This window comes from Leuciscus leuciscus (assembly GCF_965113295.1).
Source record: "Leuciscus leuciscus genome assembly, chromosome: 1".
NCBI classification, from domain to species: Eukaryota; Metazoa; Chordata; class Actinopteri; order Cypriniformes; family Leuciscidae; genus Leuciscus; species Leuciscus leuciscus.
In genome coordinates, this window is record NC_138725.1 from 63,718,482 (window position 1) to 63,734,385 (window position 15,904).

Sequence of the window (15,904 nt, forward strand, 5' to 3'; positions counted from 1 at the left end):
CACTTCAGCAGGTTAGACTAAACCTGTGACTGGTAATGCAGGAAAACTAAAGTATTGGAAAAAGAGCTGGCGGTGTAAAAATGAGACAGCATTGACTGGTTGGATTAAAGCACTACTGCCCACATGTTCGGCTCTCTCTTTATCACTCCATTTAACTAATAGGTCTTGTCACAGGCTCGTGGCTGAGGCCATGCGGAGGTGTAAAAACACACTTACCTACTTCATGTTTTCATGATGACGGCCCAGTTTAAATTTTTTTTATTTTGTATTATTTCAACAGCATACATGACTACGATTGCAGACGTTCAAAGCAAAAAATAATAATAATATCCCATATCCATGAGTTATCCTACTTGAAGTGACAAGGGTGACTACACAACCTACAAGAATTAAAGGGATATTTCTGACTTCATTTACTCACCCTTTTGTTGTTTTAAGCCTGTATGACTCAAAATATCTTCTCTTGTGTTTCAGTGGAGAAAGAAAGTCATACAGGTTTGAGGTTGAGTCAAAGATGAAAGAATTTTCATTTTGGGGTGAACTATCCCTTTAAGCATTCAGATGTGGATTTTTGCTTTAAAATTTGTATGAATTTATTTATTTATTTTCATAGTAGCCCTATTTGGGAAGTAAAAAAAAAATGCCCCAAGTGGTCAGAGTTTGCGTTGCATGTGCCAATGAACTCTGGCCCTTGTCATAATAAACCACTGTAAGCCAGTGATGCGCGGGTTGATCCGAAATGAGCGGGTGCCTGCGGTCACCCGCGGTTACCCGCGGTTACGAGTCATCCAAAAATATTTTTAATGATATTCGGGTCGCGGTCGGTCGGGTCGTTTGAAATAAAGATGCCAATTAAACCTTTGTAATTTATATAGTACTAGAGAGCATATGAGCGGAGTGGAGCGGTGAGAATCTCCGCTCATCGCTCACGGAACTGTCCACCCCTCCGCTCCCCCGCTCAAACATCAGGCCGCTCCGCTCATTATCGCTCAGCGCTCAACGCAGTTTGCTCCGCGCTCCACCAAAATCGCCCCCCGCTCGCTCCAAAAAAGGAAAAAAAATCTACATGTATATCACTGTTAGCTTAGACCACAGCCTTACCTCCTAAAGAACTAATGAGCAACAACAACATTTTTCAAATAGAAATGTTTTATTTCAAATTAGGCCTAGGCTATAAGGAATATAGCCTACACAAAGTCCTGTAAAATTTAACGAATAAATGGGCCTAATAATATAAATAACAATTATATAAACAAAAATATAGCCTACATACATTTCTTTTAAATAAATTTACTATTAGGCCAGAATTTTGATAAGTTAACTTTTGCGCAACGCGCACGATTAAAATTTAAATGGGCTTATATCCATTGTACACATAAACTGCTGTAAAATAAAACGAATAAATGGGCCTAATAATATAAATAAAATTTATATAAACAAAAATATAAAAAAATATACATAAACGTTTTAAAAGTTGGCTAAATTAACTATTAGGCCAACATTCTTATAACTGAACTTTTGCGCAGCGCGCAGGATTAAAATTGAAATGGGCTTGTATCAATTGTTTGAATATTACGCTATATTTAATTTACACTTTGTTACAAGTTATACCGTAGGCCATTCAATTTGCTAACCTTTTGCTTTCTTCCCAGCGTGTTCAGATAGCACACTGCATGTTTTCGAGAGATGTGTCTTTTTAGATTCCAAAATGAATCTTTACTGACTGAAACGATGTCTCCACATTCGTTTTCTTCTACCACATTATAGTTAGTTTTATATTATAGTGTAGCCTACCTGTATGACTTCTTATTTTCCTTTTTGAAGTAGCCTACTTTTTGAACTCCATTATTGAGCCGAGTTTTGACTGAAAATAGAATCCATCTTGCAGTCATCAACTGAGTCAGGCTGAGCATGCTTCAGAATCGTGGTGTGCGCGGAGCGAAATTGGAGCGGGAAATAGGGCGACGCTCCATCCTTTTAAAAATGCCGCTCTGCGCTCTGTCCAAGATCCGCCCGCTCGCTCCCGCTCCACTCCGCTCACATGCAATTTTCTATGAAATACATAGGCCTGCTACACTTTATTGGCTGAATAACTGGCGCGAAGGCACGAGCTCAGTCTGCAGGTAGAGATGGAGGCGGCAAGAGAAAAGGTGAAGACTGGGGAGTGGAAGCTCCGCAAATACAAAAAACAGAAAGAGCAAAATGTGGGAGACATTTGCCGAAATAATGAAAGATGATGACCAAAGTGCTGGCTTTGTCATGTGTACTTCTTGCTATGCATTTACTACTTTTAAAAAATGCGGGTCAGGAAGCGGGTCGGGTACAATATTTTCTTCTTTTTTTTTTTGCGGTCCGAGTTGCGGGCGGGTTAGTTGAAAACGTCGGTCGGGTGCAGGTTGTTTATACATTGACCCGCGCATCACTGCTGTAAGCCCATAAATTGCGATTAAACCGAAGTAACAGCTAGATTATTTTCTTCCTTTTTGTGACACACATCTGAGTGAAACAGACTGATTATCAAAAAAGATAAAATGTAGGGCGGCAACTTCTATTCATCAGTTGTTGATTAGATGGAGGCAGATCTGAATCTGTTGCATTGAAGCTTGAAATCGATTGTAAGAAAGGGGCGGCGTTTAAATGGACTTAAAGTTATGACTGATTAACATTACAAGGTCAGTTTTTTTTTTTTTTTTTTTGTTAAAGTGAAAATCATTTAGAAAATCAATAAGCTGAATTTTTATTTCATGCCAACTTTATGTTAGTGGTCAGTTCACACTTAAAGTATAACTTCGCAGATTTTCAACTCACTTTGTATTGTTACAATGTCGGTAGTATGTAAAAGTTTTGAAGTTTTCCTACCTATTTGGCAAAAGGGAAGACAACAGCCTTTTTTCTTTGTTTTCTCAACAAAAAAAAAACACCTTTATACTGCATAGGTTGCCAAGTTTGAATAAAAAAGGCCATTTTGCCAGTGAAGAAGTACTCCTTTAATGCTGTGAAGGGGATCCTAGTAGTCAATTCGTACTGTATGCAGTAAGGGGTCAACTAGTGGTCAGCTTCCACTGTATGCACCAAACCCTCTGGCGTTCCTTTGATGGTCGCAGGTCATCCATCCTGATGCTTTGTAAGCCACTGTAAATACAAGGCCCAAGGGCACTGGCCCAGTCTATAATCCAACCTACATCCACATAAATATTTCTCTCCTTTGTTCTATCTGACGTGTGTATTGCATCTCCTGTGTTTTGCTGATCACAGCATCAGGGCTGCCTGAGGACTCTTGTCTATTGTGGATGAGGGTTCTTACTTCAACAGGTTACTCATAAAAAACCTTGAGCTGGCTGAGTGTTGCTCAGCTTTTGAGCAGAAGCTAGAACTGTGTTTAATTATGGACCGATACATAGCTTTTTTAGATCAAAGGCCATTTGTTATAGCCACTGCTTTGAGCTTCCTGCAAGCTCTCATTCTTTGAGTATGACATGTAGCAAAGAGTGGTTGATAAAATTCCGATTTTCTTTCACCAGGTACGTAATTTCATCACTGGACCGCTCCCATGCAGGCTTCTACAGATGCATTGTCAGGAACAGGGTGGGAGCTTTGATGCAGAGGAGTTCACAACTCCAGGTCGCCTGTAAGTTTCACATCACATCCTAATACAATACTTAATGATACAGGCACATTGGCAAAATTTAGCTTGAAGAGCAAAAAGGTTATTGTCTGTTGCATGAAACACCGTTCATTTTCAAACCAAGCAGCTTTCTGTTGGCCAACATGGTCAATCCATGTTACCAACTTGAACTCGTTGCGAAATCTGCACAGGGAAATCATTCGCTCTCACGTATAATTCCTGATCATGTGGATCCCAAAAATTCGCTGTTCAACAGTAAATGTGACCGCACCTACAGGCAAGTGGTGATGATTTGATGCACCTTTAGTGCAAACAGTGTGGAATGATTAACGTACCATAATGTAATGCTTTGGGTTTTGGATTCCAACAAAAAAAATTGATTGGCACTTTTGTTGCTTCCTGCACCATTCAGCTTTAGTTTAGAACAGACAAATTAGCATATAGAAAAGCTGATGCTAGAAACTTGTCACAAGTTAGGACTAAGTGTTACCAAGTGGAATCACAATCACTATCACAAGATTGGTGCTTTGTGTTTTCTGTCAAATGACTCACAATGTACCTGTTCTTGTTTTGTCCTCTCACTTTCCTTTTTCTTCTTTTGCTCCGTCTCTCTCTGTTTCTCAGACATGGAAGGCTTTGTGGAGGGTGAACGGTCTCAGGTGGTGTCCCAAGGGGATGCGGCATTGATATTCCCACCACAAATCCACAGCTTCCCGCGGCCCGGGATCACTTGGTTTAGAGACGGTCGCAAGATCCCACCCAGCAGCCGCATGTAATCTTCTTTTCATTTGCTCAGAGTCAACTTAATGGCCCCCGTTCTCACAAGGGCTTTTATACCTTACAGAAAAAGAGTGCAGTGCTACTGTATAATTACTCCAAAACTTCCAGCAACACTCCAGGAGAATTTATTGCAGGAACTCTCATTGGAAAAATCTGCTATAATAAGAACCCATGTTGACTTTAGACTAAACGTGATTGAAGGCTAGAGAGGAAGCCGGCAACACGGGAGCCAATTAGACAAAGTGGACAAAAGGCCTTTATTGATGACCTTGGATGATTGACAGAATTTGCACCCTGTATGTGTGTGTGTGTGTGTATATGTGTGCACAGTCCGTGTTAGAAAGGTCTCAGTAATCACCTGAGATCAATTTACCTCATCCGCCAGCAGGAGGCTTGACAAAAACATCTGGCATGTTTGATGATCTATAATTCATGCTGATCGTCCGGCATGTCACATGTGACGTGAGGGCTTTAGACACTTAGGATTGTGTTCCCCCACCCCACCGCACTGACTGGAGAACATTCAGACATGATTTTTCAGCTGGAGTATATGAGGAATCCCCAATGAGACGCTGAGCGTTGAGGCAGGGGTTATATAAACATCTGAGGCTCCAGCGGCGCTGCTCAGACCTTCATTCTCTCTTGCTCTCTCTCTCTGTGTCTCTCAAGCGGCAGTAATGGTTCTATATGATGGTGAGAGGGCCTGACAGCATACGATTTGTTTGCCGCTTGTTTGTTGCTCCTTCGATGCATTGATATTCCGCGGCGCATTTGATTTGGACTCTGTGAGAGCCCTCACTCTAATTGTGCCGGAGTCGGTTTAATCTGGGCTGATCAGGCCTGTGCTGACAGATACACAGGCTCTAATCTCGCTGCACTCCAAGTGTCGACTCTCATTTAACCACACACACTCACGCATGACCTGCATTTTAGCTCCATCAATCCTAAAACACTTATCCACTCGAGTCGTCAATGCAAATAACATTACCATCGCAGCCTATTGGACGTAAACTGTTTTGCTCAACGCCCCTGTGTGTTTGAGTCGTTTACTCGCATGTTTGCCGGTTGCAGTTGTGCTTTATGGTTTTGTGACTACTTTTCTCTCTCGAACGTCTTAGAGCCCTTACTCTGGACAACACCCTTGTCATCCTCTCCGCCGTGGCCCCAGATGCGGGCCGGTACTACGCCCAGGCCGTCAACGACAAGAACGGAGAGAACAAGACCAGCCACCCCGTCCTCCTGAATGTAGAAAGTGAGTTCTGAATAAAGAATCTATGCAAGTTATGTGATGTCCAGTCCAGGAGTCTTCAAAAAAAAAGTCTGCAATCACCCAATAGGGCAGGGATTTCCAATTTTTTTTGCCAGCCAAACCCCTTACCTAAATATTTATTTTGCATATTCATGGCTCTCAGATGTCGGTTAATGCTCACTTGACATACAGGTAAACAAATAACATGTTTGAATATTTGGTATGTATAATTTCTTTAAAACGTATTTACTTTGAAAAAGGTTGACCTCTGGTTTAAAAAATTGCTTCACTTTTTCCTCTTTTATTGATACAAATAGTTGAGAGAAAACAGGAAATGATAAAGAATAGGTTTGAAAAGATGCGAGCTGGACTCAAATTGGCTACATAAGCACCACTTCACAATGTGTTGGAGCGTTTACACTAACTGTTAGACAATCTTAATTGTTTGCAAATGAGTTTTTCACACTGCCCGACAGCTGAATTGATGTGTTTATAAGTAAACATCTCCATCGCCCCCTAGTGGCTGTGCATGACACCTAATGTAGTTCACATATTGGTTCAGACTCCAGCTTTTCATGGATCAATATTCCCCAACTCGCTGCACTGTAGATTGCGAGTATGTGGCGAGTGGTGAAGCTTCATGGAGCTTTGCATGATAGTTGTGGTCCTGCAGTGCCACAATGACAGGGTGATTAATCACCCTCATAAAAAACAGCCCCTCTCTTTAATAGACCCCACAAAAACAGATTTATGAAACAGACAGGCAGACCATAAAGACCCTCTGTGAGACCATGGCCTACTGTAACTCTTATCCAGGGGTCTACGTATGGAAAGGGAAGCAAATAAAGGGTAATCAGATCAAGACGGAAGAGAAGAGAGATCACTGATTGAGGGCAGAGAATCAATGGACAGTTAAAGGTTTCCAGAAGCTGACAAATGATTGCGTGGCATTTAATCATGTCGACGGCGTCTCTCAATCAAGACCCATTCTGCAGCACGGCACATTAGTGAAGGTATTACAGTGCACTTACAAGGGGAGAGGGTGCAGAAAATTGCATATAAAAGTAAGCACATAATGGAGAGGGCTGTGCAGAGACGAACAAGTGCTCTGAGCTTCAAGTTTAGCTTTATGTCTGTTTTCTTTCTTTACCTCCTCCTCCACTCTTGCTTTCTTTCTCTCTTTCTCTCTCTCTTCTTAGAAGAACATTTTATAGCTCACAGATTGCTTGTTCAAGTGGTTTCTCTGGTTTTAGTTTTCATGGGCTACCAAATGGCTCCAGTGGGGTCAAGCAGAGGCCATCCACTGGATGATCACACACTTTCACTGAGAAGATCACACTCTTTTACAGATGACATACTGTAAAATTGTTGAGTGGTACAATTCATGTTAATTGTATAGGTCACGTAATTTGGGCTTGGAAGAATCTGGATGAGAAATGTTCATGAGTTCATAATGAAATCTTTTACTTGGTAAAACTTTTTTTGATATCGTTCTGAAAGTCTAGAGGAGACACATGGGAGATTATTAAGGTGTTATTCCTCAGAAAAAAAATTGCATTAGCGAGAGAATAAAGCAAATGTCTCTCTTTGTTCTCCATTTAAATTCACTTTGAAATGCTTTTGGTAATACATTTTACTTCTATAATTTCACATTTTGAGGGCAATAACATGATATTTAAACAGAAAGAAATGAAGGTTGGGGCTTCATTGGCAATTGATTATGAAAAGATTTTCTATGAAATAACATACACCGGTAAATCATCATGATTGGTGAACAGGTTAATTTCATGTTGACCTTAATTGAGCACTTTCATTGACACTGTCAATGCAACTGTACACTATCATTCAAAGTTTAGCGTCCGATTTTGTACAGTTTTGCAAGAGGTTTTTATCCTCACCAAAGTTGCATTTACTTGATCAAAAATACAGTAAAACAGTAATATTGTAAAATTCTATTACCATTTTAAATATTTGAATATACTTTAATATGTAATTTAATCCTTTGATGGCAAAGCTGAATATCCCAGTCTTCAGTGTCACATGATCCTTCAGAAATCATTCTAATATGCTGATTAAATTTTTTCATGATTATTTAATGAATAAAAAGTTCAAAAGAACAGTGTTTATTGCTAATATTTGACTCTTTTGTAACATTAGAAGTGTTTTTACTGTCACTTTTGATAAGTTAAATGCATCCTTGCTAAATAAAAGTATTGATTTCTTTAAACAAATCTTACTGACCCCAAACGGCAGTGTAAATAAAAAATGTTCTGTTAGTTTCTATTAAATATTCAGTCTATGAGCAGTCTAGAAGGCTGATTTACATCCTGAGTCATATCTTGCACCATTTCTTACAGCAAGCCAAACCAATTTAGGATAAACTCTTGAGATCTCATTTGTGATTTTCCTGCCTATATGCTTCTGCTTCACTTTAGACATTGGCGGCCCAGCAGACCCCATCGCTCCCTCTATTATAATCCCGCCGAAGAACACCAGTGTGATGGTGGGCACGTTTGAAGTCACACTGGAGTGTGTGGCCAATGCAAGGTGTGTGTGTGTGTGTGTGCGTGTGTGTGCACAAGCACTCAAAATGACCTCTATCAAACTATTAAAACTCAATTCTGTTTATTTGTTTCCCTCGGGCCGCTCCTATATCTCATTCCCCGCTTGTGTTTATCCGTATTTCTCTCTCGCTTTACCTCCAGGCCTCTCATTAAGCTCAGCATTACATGGCGGAAAAATGGAGTGCTGGTAAACCGAGGCCTCCGGGACTTTGGCCGCCGTCTGACCATCAGTGGACCGTTGGTCAGTGACAGCGGCTACTATGAATGTGAAGCCTCCCTCCGAAGCAGTAGCGCCCCCTCTGTCAGCGCCGGAGCATATCTGCACGTGATGGGTAATTCGTCCTTCCTGTCAAACGTTACGTCAGAGTTGTGTTTAAAATGTGCCTTGTACAGAAAGTATTCATTCCCTTTGCATCATTTTCTTCTTTTTAATCTTCAAAAATGTCAACACAGAGACATGCAAAAACAATCTTTCATTTCTCCGAGATAAAAGACTCATTTATGAAAGTATTCATCTCTTATGGTAAATACTAGCCCTCTTGCAGCAATTACAGTCTTGAGTATGTCTCTTCGAGACTTGCACATTTACTTTGTTTCATTTCTGCTCATTTACCATGCAAATATGCTCCAACTCTTCCAAATTAAACGGGGTGCCTGTGGATTGCAATTTTCAAGGCATACACCAGATTTCAATTGGATTCAAAGTCAAAGTTCTTGTTGGGTCATTGCAAAATATTTGCCTTTTTTAAGTCCTTCCCTGCTGTGTGCTTTGGGTTGTTGTCCTTAAAATACATCTTTGAACAAAATCTAGATCCTAGAACTAAAAGTAGTTCTGCTTTAACTGAAATACATGGTGTTAAGGATAGTATCATCATGGTGTTGGACCAAAGAGAGCGCTCTCCTTTCAAGCCTCACATAGCTCAACTTTAGGCACAAGGCGTTCCTCTAAAAGGTTTTTTAAGGTTTTCTCACCTAGATTTGAGCAAACTCTGGGTGAATCTTGCCATTGGCCTTCCTCCAGGAAGGTAATTCTGGGAAGTGTTTTGCCATTTAGATCTACACATTGCTGCTCTTTTCTGGTTACTACGCTACAGGTGTTTTCTGACAGATATTCAGGTCCAGTTGCCGAGTTTGTTGAGATAGCTTAATCCTAGTATTGTCTGGGTTGTGCTGTGTTTATCGCCTTGTGTTATGATGGGCTTTGCGGTGCTCCAAGGAATATTCTAAGCTTGTCAGTCTTTTTTTATAAACTTGTCCAGGTGTTTTCCACATAACTTCAAGTTTTACAAATGTCTTTTGAATCTTTAAAGTCATTGCTGTTTGTTGCACTTTTCCACAGAAGTATGAATAAGTAATGTGTTAGTTCTGTGGTGAAGTTTTTGTTTAATGTCCAAGGGGACCCGGGTTTTTTATCAATCAATCAATCAATCAATCAATCAAACAATCAATCAATCAAATTGTTTATAGAGCACTGTAGATATGGCGTAAATTTGTCGGCTAACACCAGTGTTGCCAAGTCAGCGGTTTTCTCAAGGAATTTGGCTAATTTTAAGTTGTTGCCGTGGGTTGATTTATTATTATTATATTTTTTGCAGGTTGATTCCAAATGTTTGGCTAACGTTCTCATTAAGCTATGAAAACATTATTTCTGAATCTTTTCTGAACATTCAAAGCGTTTTAACGTTTATAAGAATGTTACTTTTGAATGTTCTCTGAACATTCTGAAACAATTAGCAACATTTAAAAATGTTAGATGAACATCGAACTAAAACATTTCAGAAAAGAACATTCCATGAACAATGTATAAATAACTAATCAGTAACTACTGTTTTTTCATATCTCCCAGAGGACTACTAAGAACTACCATAAACAGGTTCATAATTAACATGAATATTGCATTATGTATAATTAATTTTATGTATTACCAAATCCATCAGAAGGAATGACTAATTATTTAGCAATTTTAGAGGGTTTTTGTAAGGTTTAGTAATTGGTAAATGTTAACACTTGAGTCATTACTAGTGATCTTCACTTTAGAATACTGATCCAAATCATTTCTATTCAGAAACTCAAAAGCTTACAATGACTTCAGTCATTACTAGAGAGTTATCATGTTTTTCACTTTATAATTAATTATACATTATGCATTATTCATGTTAATTATGAACCTGTTTATAGTAGCTCCTAGTACTCTGGGAGGTATGAAAAAAACAGTAGTTATTGAACTACATCATTCAACTGAGCGCCATTACTTACTAATTCATTAATCAGAGTTTCTTGTTAGTTAAAAGCAGTTACTATAATGTCAGTAATGTGTTGCTCATTTGTTCCTGTTTAGTTATTCATTAACGACAGAACAGTATTCTAAAGTCTTACCTAAACCCTGAACCATATATATAGGTTGTTAAAAAGGTGGTGGGTGTTATAGAGAATTACTTCTACAGCAATGGTAAAAACACATCAACAACTGTATGATTTTCAGTCTGGTCAAGTATTCTCACGACTGACTCAACTGAACTCTGTGCAGAACATCCTCAGTTTGTTAAGGAGCCCGACAGACACATAACTGCTGAGATGGAGAAGGTGGTAGACATCCCATGCCAAGCTCGTGGTGAGTTTGTGCGTCTGTCCATGTGTGTGTGTGCGGGAGCGTGTGGATGTGTTAGATAACACTCCTCTTCCTATGCCCCTGCAGGTGTTCCTCAGCCAGATATAGTGTGGTATAAGGATGCTGTACCCATAAGCCCCGTGAAGACACCTCGTTACAGAGTCCTGGTGGGCGGCAGTCTGCAGATAAACGGACTGCTCCCGGACGACACCGGAATGTTCCAGTGTTTCGCTCGCAACTTAGCGGGAGAGATCCAGACGAACACGTACCTTGCTGTCACCAGTACGTCAAAGCACCATCTGGGCCTGTCAATAACTCTTGTCTTCATTTATTGCACTCCTCCACTACATTCATCTTCTTCCTTATCTGCTGTCAGATGTGTCATTTTATAAAGTCTGTGACTTATCAGCAGCTTTTACTTGCAGAAAGAATGAAAGATTAAAAAGAGTGATTATTCCAAGTTTAAGAGGGAAGGATCCTAAGAATAATGGATTTTTCGTGTGCACTGGACAGGTCTTTATTGTGTCCACCATTTATTTAATGCGTAATAGACAGCTTGAAAAAGACATCTTTGATTTGGTCAAATTAGGGAAGTTAGGGAGAAATGGCTCTTATATTTTTGTATTTAGATCTTCTGGTGTGTGTGTGTGTGTGTGTGTGTGTTTAAATATAAAAAAGCAGTTTTCTGCAAGGTTTGAGGTTATGAATGGGGGACAAAATTTACAGTTCTGCTCATAATTTAGCACAATATGCAAGAAGGTAATAATATAAAAAATCCCCCTGTGGTGAAAATCTAATTTTTAATGTTGACTACAGATGGTGGACAACCAGAATGAGACTTTTACCGCCGCCGTTCCCGCGGCGGCAAAATTGGGATGTGTATTTGCTGCCTTTTACCGCTGAGTGGCGCTGTAATCACAGACTTTGAAAAGTGTCAGTTTATTCTCTTTATGACGTAATCTGCCGCGGCAGTAATCTGAGCTGAGGTCACAGATAAATTCAAGATAAATATTGTGGTTAAACGAATTCAAATTCATTAAATTTAAACAAAGTAGACACACGTTAACATTGTGTGCCCAGTTTTTCTATAATTTAGAAAGGCTATGTCAATAGGTTACTTGTCATTTACTTCGTGTTATTTTAATGTGTTTGTAGATTTATTAACTGAAACATAACAGTGAAATAAATTAAAATAATTTACCGTAAAATTAAAACATTTTCAGGACTTGCAGTTACTAACCGATGTTAGTTGGTTGAAGCATTCTTTGTTATATTCAGAATTAAATAGGCTTACATGTTGTTATGATTATCAATTGAATTCTTTAATAAATAATCAACCACAATGCCTATTACTGCCGCAGCAAAAATAAACCAGTCGAATTTCAAAGTCGTTCGCGAAATGGCTATACCAGGTGGCGCAAGTGACAGGGCAAAACAGCAGCATCTGCGGCATTTTAAAAGGTAAGTTTCCTATCTGTTTATTTAAAAAAAAAAAAAATTTAAAAAAAAAGACTTTTAGGGAGCGATAGGTCAGATGATAGCTCAGTCTATCTTCTGATAGCTCAGACGATAGCTCTGTGGTCAATGCATTAACGATAGCCTCTCGGAGCTTCAAGCGATCTGAGATCGAATCTCAGTGTAGCTGATAGTGTTTATGTTTTTCCGTTCTTGATGCTTAAATATGCATCTGTTTATTAAAGTCAATCATCTTGTTTAATTATCAATTGTACATTACAACATAAATTTGCTACATTCCAGTTGAGCCGCTGCAAAGACGACACATCTGATGAAGGAAGACTGTCAGCCGATCGCACCAGAAAATGAAGATGATGAAGCTCGTCTTTAATCTGCTCAATTATTTTTTTGTGTGTGTGTGTGAATCATTCACGAGATTGAGATGACTGACAGTTATACCCGGCCATAGCAACGGAAGACATTTTTCAAAACAGATCGAACAAATCAGAAAAATACTTTCAATACAGTATTGCTTTCAATTAAAAAATAAACAATGAAAATGTAAAAGAAAAAGAAAATTAATTAAGTTTGAAAACCCATCGCACATTTCAAGGTATGAATAAAGTGTTGGGACAGTTTTTTTATTTAAACAGGGTTGCATCGATAGAGTTTATTCCCTTTGTGATGCAAAATAAGAAACACAGACTCTTATTCTTGCAACATTTTACATTTCTATTGTCAAAGAAATTGCAGCTAAATTAAAACTGTACAAAACGAAAAAAGTTCAAAGCAACATAAATTAAGAACAGGCGGTTTTCTTTGCCTCTCTCGCGCTGGATATTTTTTTAGTAAGTTTGGTCTCCCTCACTGCGCGCGCGGGTCTCTCTCGAAATTAAGCATTTCAGTATGTCGCTGTGTGTCATCCACACAAATCACGAAAGAAAAAACTGTAACAAATAGCTTTTGTTCCTTCAAAGATACAACATGCCTTGCTGAATTCACCTTACAATAAAACGAGGTGGGTCGCGAATTAAAGAGCTCTGTATCTGCTAAATTGAAATTGTGTGTAGAAAACCTTTAAAAACCAATAAAACTACAATATATAATTTAATAAGATATAGGGCCTAATGTACATAGGCTATGGACTTTTGGAGATTTTGAGATTAATCCTTAAAAGAATTTTGCCTTTGCCTGCTCATCAGGCTGGCTCCGATCACTCTCCATATGAAAGACGGAACATTAACACCTCTCTCCTGCACCCCCACGATAAAGCTACTATTGCCTTCTCCAAACCCCCCACAGGCTAGCTGAGTTTGCAAAACAAAACAAAGAGTTTGCCACTCGTCGTGGTGTGCCAAAACACTTAATTATTAACTTCAATATTTCATTCAAAACAATCTCAAAACGCTTTGTGACATTTTGAAAAGCCGTGGATGCATTACTGCCACTGGAACCATGAACGCAACAGAATACTGGTTCTGATTTTATTGTTTGTCGTTTAAACGTCATATATATATATATATATATATATATATATATATATATATATATATATATATATATAGGCTATATATATATGTTTTAGAACTAGACAAATCTCTCTGCATCAACAATAGACTATAAAATGCATTAATAGGCTAATATAAAAATACCAGTAGTCCAAGTTAGTTCGGGATTCGAACCCGTGTCATCTAAATGATCGTAATTTAAATTCAACCACTCGGCCACGATTCACTCGTTGCGACATGGCCTAACGTTCCAGTGTGTGTTCGCTCACACGAGCGAGAAGCGCTCTTCATTCAAATGAACGCGCCGCCGCGTTTGTCGAACACTAATTCAACATGCCAGAATAAAACCTGGCTTTAGAACAATGCATAGCGCCACTCGTCGTGGTGTGCCAAAAAATGTACAATCATTTAGTTTCATTTATTTCAGTGTTAATGTTTGAGTTTAAAAAATCCTCTACAAATTAAATTAACACAAAGTCGGCTATAAGAGTCCTTTATAGGCTACATAAAAAAGCAAAGGGCTTACAGTCTTAACATTTAGGCTACTTTGCTTAAATTCGATACATTTATTTTCAGTAGGGCCTAATACATTTGTAGGGATGTAATTTCAGTATGCTTTACCAACGCTATGTATTAAATTAAAGTTCCAAGAGGTCTGGTCTCTATATTTCCTTCCCAGCTGACACTAATATGCAAGTTCACAGCAAAAATCACAACTTGTGCTTGCTGCTAACGCAAGTAATTTACGGTGTCTCAACTGTAGGCTACACAGTCTACCCTACAGTGTGAATTCGTTACAAGGTTTTATTTAATTAAATTAATGTGCAGCAATTTGTACAAATAGAGTCTATAGGCCTACTATACTGTTGTAGCCATTAAATAATCTCATTTAGTATCATATTTGTTAAAATATTATAATGTTATTTTTTTTCCATCTATGTTGAATATGAAAAGTGAACAGCACGAGTAAGATTATATCGAGAGATGGATATGGAGTGGGTCAGACATGATTTTGACCACTTCATTAAGTGTTGTTTAGTAGAAAACCTTTCTTTAAAGTGAATTTCGTTTTCTATAAATTGTATCTTAATTTTAATAAATTTTTCATCAACCAATTGCTGGATTTAATAAGTAAGAGAAGCAAATATAACAGACACTAATCATGGAGGCGCCCGCGCGGTCACTTGCATTGCACGTCAGCTGGAGCGCATCTCATCCTCCTAACTTAACGAAACTCAGCGTATGCCTCACACAGACATGATAAATACATCAAATACACAAAGCTTGAAATGTCTTCAAACGAAATAATTCAAAACGAAAAGAAAAAGGCTACTCTCTGATTATGTCTTTATGTGCATTTCTCTCTAGGTGCGTTCACTACAAATATGGCGATCGTCAACTTCATCTTTGCAGTCGACACTGTCAGAAAACACTAGTTTATTGATAAAAATCAATGCACGCATCACCGGATTTACAAATACACATCTTGCTTGTTGCACGCACACATATTATGTCGAAAAAAACGAAATATTATGTTGAAATAACATTATTATTAATAATACATATTTTAGAATATTTGATTGTTGCGCTTGTTCAATTTAATAAAATTAAAACTTTAATTGTGATAATTAAAATAATTAAATTAAAATATTTAGTGGCCAAGTTTTGCTAATTTATTATATAGGCTATTATATGCCTATTGCCTATATTAAGTAGGTCATATTAAGGCATATATTAAGTTTTTTTAGCTGTTATGAGAAAAATAAATCTAACGAAATCTAAAATCTAAATCTAAAAAAAAAATCTAACGCCAATTCAACATGCCAGAATAAAACCAGATTTTTGAACAATGCGTAACGCCACTCGGCCTGGTGTGCCAAAACACTACATTTTAAACTTCAGTGTTTAATTCAAAACAATCTCAAAACGCGTTGTGACATTTTTTTTAAAGCAGTAGCCTAGCCATACATTAAGGGTATTGAAACTAGGATCTTAACTAAACCGCGTAATCTCTCAAAAATTATGCCACACTACTCCATTTATTTATTTTTTTAAGGACTGCTTTTGAAATCACTATAAATTACTATGCAATTGTATCGCTCACGAGAGCTCTTC

General features: G+C 38.3%; 1 protein-coding gene across 4 annotated transcripts in view; it reads left to right on the forward strand.

Moving 5' to 3' along the window:
• The window catches only part of sdk2a (sidekick cell adhesion molecule 2a), a 150,919-nt gene that overhangs the window by 91,830 nt on the left and 43,185 nt on the right, over nucleotides 1-15,904 (forward strand). For all 4 annotated transcript variants that reach the window (XM_082140852.1, XM_082140853.1, XM_082140854.1 and 1 more), the window contains exons 3-9: nucleotides 3,522-3,628; nucleotides 4,250-4,397; nucleotides 5,524-5,657; nucleotides 8,090-8,201; nucleotides 8,360-8,550; nucleotides 10,746-10,829; nucleotides 10,914-11,108. In XM_082140852.1, the coding sequence (XP_081996978.1) occupies nucleotides 3,522-3,628; nucleotides 4,250-4,397; nucleotides 5,524-5,657; nucleotides 8,090-8,201; nucleotides 8,360-8,550; nucleotides 10,746-10,829; nucleotides 10,914-11,108 (971 nt within the window). The remainder of the gene's footprint in view (nucleotides 1-3,521; nucleotides 3,629-4,249; nucleotides 4,398-5,523; nucleotides 5,658-8,089; nucleotides 8,202-8,359; nucleotides 8,551-10,745; nucleotides 10,830-10,913; nucleotides 11,109-15,904) is intronic.